Genomic DNA, 8664 nt, shown 5'->3' with positions numbered 1-8664 from the left:
ACCCCTTTAGCTCCTTGGGTACTTTCACTAGCTCCTCCATTGGGGGTGGTGTGTTCCATCCAATAGCTGACTGTGAGTTCCAGTCCTGCATCCTTTGGTGATCAACAGCAGTATGGAAATGTAAGCTGAATAAACCCTTTCCTCCCCAACTTGTTTCTTGGTCATGATGTTTGTGCAGCAATAGGAACCCTGACTAAGACACAACATATGAGAAATTTTCCTTACAATATTAGTAATAGCACAAAACGTCAGGCTAAACAGATAACAGTCACCTAGGCTTTGTCATTCCAACTCAGCCTTAACATTTTAGGTAGGCCTTAATATGTCGCTGGTCCTTAACATTGTCTCTAGGCCTTAACAGATCCATATGAAATTTTAAGAGATAATTTCTAAGCATGAAGTTGGATTTGCATATAGGATTGAAGAATAGCTTCCTTCATGAATTGTTGAGAGCAAGCAAATATTGTACACTATGTGGCAAGCATCATGATGGATTTTGTCACAGTTACCATCTCTTTCACATCATCGTAACAGAAAGTATCCTAAACATTATTAATTGAGTTTCAAACAGGAGAAGGAGCTTCTTGATGATTGACAGAATTTGGTCATAAATCGAGCCTTTTGTAGCATTCCTATAGTGTTTAGGGGTTGATGGGACCACAGTAGCCCAGCAACTCCAAAATGTAACCAATTCTTTGCACTTGGTCATTTTATTTCTTAGCCTGTTATGTCTAGTTGGGGTTGATGTCACCACACTATAAAATGATTTATGTTAGCTATTTTTATGCGCTTTATGCATGTAGTTTAGCAGTCTTTCATAATATTAGATTTTCTAATCACTTACATAAGCTTTTAGCCTTAGTTTATCCACCCCATATTTCCTCAACTGGCTTGACCTTCCATTCCATATACACATTTACCTTTTCTCTTCTATTATTTCTGGACACCATCAGTCAACTAAATGGGAAAAAGTATACTGTATTTAATCAAGGCACATTTATAGTCACAGGAAATTCACACTCTTCCTCTTTTAGTTGTTTTCACATGACATCATTTTCCTTAAGGAAATGATGCACCCAAAAGTGCTGGAAACCTCCTTTCCTCTAAAGGTGATTATTATCTGTGGATTTGTAATAATATTCAGGCCAGCAGTATTGGCAAGAAAGATGGATCTGAGATCTTTGAAGTGTTTTATTGTTGTTACAAGTTAATATTATGAAATACATTTCACCATGGGACTACATCTTATATACTTAAGCCAAAATCCATAGTCTCAGAAAGTTCTGGTTAATAAACAATGGCTCACAAAACAAAGGACAGGAATGTGGGCAAAGGACCTGAATGGAGGACTAATATGACACAGGAGGGATGAAGAAAAGAAGGTGGGTTAAGAGAACACCGAAAGCAGCATACATGTATGAAATTACCAGGGAACATTTTACCAATAAAGAATTTTAAAATATCAAATTATATAAAGAGTGAACTCTTATTAATTTATTATAAAAATAAAGTTTATTTTTTTTCTTGTTATTGCTTTTTGTTTTGTTGAGGTAATGCTTTAAATTTTCTCTATTAAAATATGATTTTACGATTGGAGTTGACAAGATCAGTTGAGTTAAGCATACATTTGGCTCTTTTTGTGTGCTTGAGAATGATTTTGTGTAAGCTTGAGGCTGGAGGACAATGTTGGGTGCTGCTACTATAAGAAAGATGACTAGTGATACTCAAGTAGCCTCCTCTCTCTGCATACCCACACCAAGGCTGTCATGTGACAGCTGTTAACCAAATCTGGGTCATTGATGTTGTATTCTACTCTGAATATTAGATACATGTTTATTCCTAATTAATTTGGAATTGCATATTCTAGAATAGAATTAACCTATGATTTCATGTCCTTTAGCTATTTTTATGGAATAACAAATATATAAGGAAATAAACTTAAAAGAAAATGAAGAAGTATAAAATTTGCTATCTGCATAAGTGCTACTTTTCAGTAATCACTGAAAAGTTTATTCATATTTATACATTGTTTTTGCTACATGATATGATTTCTATAGAATGTGTTCTTATATATTATTATGAATTTTCTCTGTTTTACTTTTGTTTTTGTTTCTTCTAGATACTGGCTGACTAACAAAGTTCCTATCAAAAGACCTAGCACAGGTCTCCTTATGTATACACTTGCTACCAGATTCTGTGATGAAATTCACCTCTACGGATTCTGGCCATTTCCCAAGGATCTGAATGGAAAAGCTGTCAAATATCATTACTATGATGACTTAAAATATAGATACTTTTCCAATGCAAGTCCTCACAGGATGCCATTAGAATTTAAAACATTGAATGTGCTACACAATAGAGGAGCTCTAAAACTGACCACAGGAAAGTGCATGAAGCAATAAGGCTCACTTTGAAGGATAAAAACTGAACAAAGACTTTTTAAAAAAAAAAAAAAAAAAAAAAAAAAAAAAAAAAAAAATGCTTCTGGAGATTTAGAAACAGGATCCAAAATAAGGCTGGGTTTCAGCATCCACCACTTGACTGAGTAGCTGAAATGGAAGTCTATGTGAATCCACCACCAGCTGATGAAAAACATGCAAAGTGCTCTGACTATATAATATTCTGACTTCAAGGGTCCTAGTAAGTGCCACTTCCATGAAGAATACAGTTTGAATGTATTATCAGTAGTGTTTACAAGATTCAACAGTGCACTCAACATCAGTTAGCAAAGCAAATGTGTTCATCACTGTGGGGCAGCCACTGTAATGCCAAGCACACTGGAAGAAGGAACCCAGGAGCACAACTCAGCCCTTGGGAAGTGAAAACATCCTTAATAGAAATGAAGAAGAAGAGAGTTCAAGCAGTGAAATCCATGACTTGAAGCAACTTGGGGAAATGCTTTCAGTCAGGACACTGAGAATGCTCATGTTTACGTTCTGCTTATATTCTTGTTTGTCTTCTGACATTTATTTTGGTTTGGGTTTGGGATGCTTAGAAATTCATTTGAGAAACAGAAATGGGAAACACCTATGAATGAGAAAAAATGAACATCAAACAGTCCTTTCTAAAGTCCTTATTTTTTTTTAAACAATGGTCACACCAAACTTATGCTTGTTTGTTTGTTTTACTTTGCACAACTCTAAATCTCTGTTTTATAGATCAATGGTGTAGTGGGTACCAGCCAAACTATACCAGTCAATATTCGTAAACTATTACGAAGGAGTGATATTTGAAAAAATGGTAAAAATAGTAGAAGAGTTTCACTCTTGGTACCAAAGATTATATCATGTTCCTACACAGAAAGCCACTCTCCTGTTATAAAGAGAATGTATTATTAACATGAACACATTTATATGATGTTAATAGGAATCTCGGCTCTGCACAGTTAAAAAATTTTCAAAATCAAACATTATTTTTAATTTATTTCTTTGACATTTCATCACAATTTTGTGGAAATCCATGGTCATGTAGATTGTTGTATTGAAGTAACTGAAATGAGACTTCTCATTCAGGGAAATCATCTTGGCTATTCAGGTGCAGAGATCAATATAAACCACTTACTATTATTTTAAAATTTCTCTCCACAAAAAAAGATGATTAACTGAGTGTTGTTTTCATAACAAATGATTAATTCAAAGCAGTTTAACAATAACACATCAATATTGCGTCAATTGAATTCAGTTAACAAGGATTTTTGTGTAGTTAAGTATAGTTCCATTATGACTGCATTTTTAAAGGAACACAAACTTACTCATAGAGTGACTTACTAACTTACATATGTGACTGAATTGACTGGTGGCCAGGCTTTCTGTTTCTTTTGAAAGCAGAACTATATTCTCACTTCTGCTTTTGCCTGCAGCAACTTAACATGACTTTCTGTTTCTTGGGGAAGGCAATCAGAAGAAAGCAGAAATGGCATGAAAAATGTGTATGTTTTGTTTTTCTAAGTTAGGCAATCTAAAATGAATGAAGAGCACAGCAAAGGTATACATATATATTATATATGTATTCATATTATGGACAAGGATAGTCAGGTAATACAATTACCGAATTTTTAATAATAGCTGCAATGTTTTTTTTTTTTTTAAAACAGTGACAGTATCTCAGGATAAAAATAACAGTTTCTGAGAATCCATGTATCTATCAGAAAGGAAAAGAGAATGGATATGGGCATTTCATAACCAGTATAAATTATCTCAATATACCTTTATCATTAATTTTCTTTTTGATTTAGAAATTCAATAAATTTAATAAAAAGTGTTAAATATGTGTTATTTAGATGTTAAATTGAAAATCTAATACACTGGATGTTTGAACATTGGATAATATATAAAACTTACTTTGACTCTATGCAGACCTGTGTCCCCACCAACAGCTAACGTGAATTCCTTAGAAATCCAGAGGTCACGAGTAAATTCTGACAAGTAAATCCTATCTTGGCACTCATTCAAAGTATGTATTTGAAAGCAGCAGCATATACCGTCTTGATTGAAATTTTAAGAAGGAAAAAGAGATGTGTTTAGACAACATTTTGGCCACAGTAAGCACAGCTTAGCCATCCACTCTTGCATGCATTGATATCTATCTCTTACATGCATTGGGTAGTGCCTTTTAATGTCTTTGCATTGATTCTTCACCCTCTGCTTTGTGTTTCCTAAATGCTTGCCCAGTTAGGGAAATGTTCAGTATCAAAGGGCTTCAGATTTAAGAGATAACTACTTTTGTTCATCTCAGGGAACTTTCAGTTCGTAAGAATGAATTCAATTAAAGACATTTAGTACTCAAAGAGGAAATATTGTGTGAGATTGTTTCATCCTCACACACACACCTTTTCATTTGCCATCACTGCTGAATCCCTATTATGGTTCTCTTACAGAAGGTTGGCAAGGAGAAAATTGAAGACTGACAGTAGGGAAAAGAGATCGAATTTAACACACATGATGGCATAAGGGATCATAACAAAATCAAATTATAAGCATATACTTGAACTATCTGTGATTTCCTTAATATGGTATGCTAACAGCTTTGTTTTATTTCCTTTTTCTAATATTTTAATCATGCACCTGGGAATACCCAAGTAGCTGACTGTGAAATATCCCAGTCACTGAGCTAACATGATTGCTACTGTGCTTTTGACATGAGCAGACCATGGAAATATTCTCATCATTGCAACTCAGCATAAACTATACTTAATAGTAAGTTGTTGAAAGAAAATATGAATCAATAATAGATTTTCAGAGCAAATCTAGTGATTTAGCCCACAGGACCCATGAAAGTACTGTGGAAGTTTTCCTCACTTGGAGAAGGTGCTGGGCATTCAAATGTCTTCATGTGTTGTATATCATATGAACTGTATATCGATTGTTAATGAAAATCTCCACATATATCCTTACAGAAATGCTTTATTCATGAAATGCTAAGGGTAGTGTACAGACAAGTGAGTTACTCAGTTACTATTCAAGAAAGGGTAAGCAAAGTAATTTATTTATAATTGTGCCAATTAGTCATAATACATATTATGTGATATTTGGTTCACAGAGTTGTTTTCATGTGATAATATAAAGACTATCTATAGTTGTGGAGGGGGATGGAAAAGTTGTGTATAGTTAGCTGGTATCTCTACAAGTTTGAGAGTTTCCCCATTAAATGTTATCAATATACCAAGGTTTTAATAAAAACAAGTAAGATTAATTATTTGTATTGGATAAACAAACTCCAAATACAACCCATCTAGAAATAGATATTTTATTATATATGTGCTATAAATATACCTATATAGTACAAATAGACATGTGTGATGCATATATACCATGTTATATATGTATATCTGTGTGTACACACTGATTCCGTAATATGTGCACAACTAGATGTGTGTTATATTGATATCTTCAGGGTCTGCACTGTGAACTATCCTGGAGATCATGGCCACTTTAAAAACAGAAGTTCTTTTGAAACTTCATTTACTACTCTGCTTTAAGAAAGACCTACTTTGTAGCTGAATTATATGTTCTTTCCTAGAGTAATAGTAAGCAACTAGTATGTTCAATCTTTCAAAACAAAAGTAAAGGAAAAAATATCTTCAAGCTGGCAATGTATTTATTTAAATTGCGTTTTTTTAATTGTTGATCTAGATTGTGTTTCTCTTTTATGTAGCGCCTTTTAAGAAATACTGTTTTTTGTGTAGGTGAAAGCACAAATGTTTTTAATGTATATAACAAGAAGAGAAAAAAAATGAGTTTACAGATAGCTTTGCTGCGTAAGATAATTGCTACTGAGTCTTTCTTATACCATCTGTGGAAAGGAAGGATGACGCTTACTCTGTAGGTTCATTCTGATCAACAATATCTTCTGTTGTTTGTGCATAGCAATGGACTGTTACTGCTTTATCATTTGTACAATTGTAAAATAAATTAAATGACTTGTTTTTCAATTTTTTTCTCTTATCTTCGATATTTACGCCTTCGACTTCATGGCATATGTCAATATGGGGTGATAGCATTTATGAAGGTTTTATGACTCCTTGAGTTTTTTTCCAATTTCAGCCTCACTGACTGACAATTAGCTTAAACATTTATTTCAAATGCCTTCATGGATGTATGAGTAATTTCAATACCAGCATGAATATCAGGAAGCACTCAAAAGTTTGGGGGTGGAATATTTTCTGTGTACTTTGGGGTTTGGGACATTCACTACATAGGTTACTGCAATTGTTTCTAATTCATACGTCCACTAGGTACTATAGCTGAGTCATTTGCCCTCCAGGACTAGAGCATTGCTGACTTTTTGCACAGCATTTCCTAGGGCTGCTGCCTGTTAATACATGATGTCATCTGCAAATTGCTGCCATTTGCTGTTTGCCCCCGGAAGATGACTTAGAAGGACTATTTACTTAACTCGTTTTCCGGACCTTTCAGTAACTTACAAATCTATGTTTTCAGTCATAACCTCTCTTTTCGGGGATACGCTTTAAAAGTAATTTCATGAGGTACCTTTCAACATTGAACAATTAGGAGTCAAATGCTACTAGACACTATCACAGGACCATCAAGGATGGTTGTTAAGTCTATATGCCCTTTTTTATTTATTCTTTAAGCTTTCATACCTACATTTACTTTTCAGTATCCATAAATAATGTTAATTCTATCTCTTTCTGTTGGGATAGTCAGTTCACATGCTGAATCCCAGCTCTGATGGTGGGCAACAGCTCACAGAACTATGTGTAAGCATTGGTGACTTTCAATCAGTTCTATAAAACTTCATGATAAAAAAATCTACTTTTGTTGTTAAATATACATACCTTAATGTATATTTTAATTTAAAATATATTTAAATGTCTAAATTGTGACTAGAACCTGTCATCATTCTTTTCAGTATACATTAAATGTGCTTTGCAAAGGACTAAATGGCTGTCCTCACACAGTTCTAGTGTACACACAGGAAAAATTAAACATTATAATATGCGACAGACTCTGAGGAACAGTAAAATTAAGCAGAAAATAAACTAATATACAAGGGACTGTATTTATAGTAATAACAGACTGAATGAATGCTTATAGTATCTCAAGATTTATTAAGCTAATTTGTGTTTCACCTATCTTGTATTAACAATGGTTAAACTGTCTACCCTTTAGATCAAATACTTTTCTGAATACACAAATATATATATATATATATATATATATTATTTTTCATATTTTATAAAATATAATATATAATCCATAATATACACATACATATATAATACATATCTTATATATATATTTATATATATATATGTATATATATATATATTAACTTACTCAATTTGAATAAAAGTATAGGACCTAGGTACTGCCATCATTTAAATTTGACACATACTACTAAGAAGATTATAAGATGTCTTCAAGGAAACATGACTCAGAAGTAAGAGACTGGGGACTTGAACTCATTGACTCTAGGATCCACTCTCTCCTGTATCTTGGGACTATCCTCTCTCAGAGCTTCCTCTTCCTCACTAGCAGTGATGCCCTTTTGAAATGTGGGTAGAGAACTTTTTGCAGTAGATGGTGATCAGCACAGAGAAACATAGCTGGTCAATGTGCTCAGAAAAAGATGTTGTGGATTGTTCAACCCTAAATGGGGCTATTGTATCACAATCCTTCATTAGAAGGCTCAGGGACCATTGCATGAAGTGTGGAAGAAGGCTTCTCTGAACCCAAAGCAATGTATGACAACAAGAAAAGAGCTTCTCCAACACATGGATACTTCCTTCCTCCCAAAAATAGGGAATAAAATATCCATGAAAGAAGTTGCAGAGACAAAGTTTGGAGCTAAGATGAAAGGATGGACCATCCAGAGACTGCCCCACCCAGGGGTCCATCCCATAATCAGCCACCAAACACAGACACTATTGCATATGCCAGCAAGATCTTGCTGAAAGGACACTGATATAGCTATCTCTTGTGAAGCTATGTCAGTGCCTGGCAAATATAAAAGTGGATGCCCACAGTCATCTATAGGATAGAACACAGAGACCCCAATGGAGGAGCTAGAGAAAGTACCCAAGGAGCTGAAGGGGTCTGCAACCCTATAGGTGGAACAACAATATGAACTAACTAACGAGTACCACCAGAGCTCGACTCTCTAGCTGCATATATAGCAGAAGATAGCCTAGTCAATCATCAT

The 8664-nt window shown here is 34.2% G+C and overlaps 1 protein-coding gene across 1 annotated transcript in view; it reads left to right on the top strand.

Annotated features, from left to right (window-relative positions):
- Nucleotides 1-6430, top strand: part of St8sia4 (ST8 alpha-N-acetyl-neuraminide alpha-2,8-sialyltransferase 4) — an 82314-nt gene extending 75884 nt beyond the window's left edge. Inside the window, exon 5 of the mRNA XM_021198500.2 lies at nucleotides 2120-6430. Coding sequence (XP_021054159.1) covers nucleotides 2120-2402 — 283 coding nt within the window. The 3' untranslated portion in view covers nucleotides 2403-6430. The remainder of the gene's footprint in view (nucleotides 1-2119) is intronic.
- Nucleotides 6431-8664: the final 2234 nt, after the last annotated feature.

Source organism: Mus pahari, chromosome 5, assembly GCF_900095145.1.
Source record: "Mus pahari chromosome 5, PAHARI_EIJ_v1.1, whole genome shotgun sequence".
NCBI classification, from domain to species: domain Eukaryota; kingdom Metazoa; phylum Chordata; class Mammalia; order Rodentia; family Muridae; genus Mus; species Mus pahari.
Note: the sequence above shows the minus strand (reverse complement) of the source record. Positions and strands in the feature narration are given on the sequence as shown.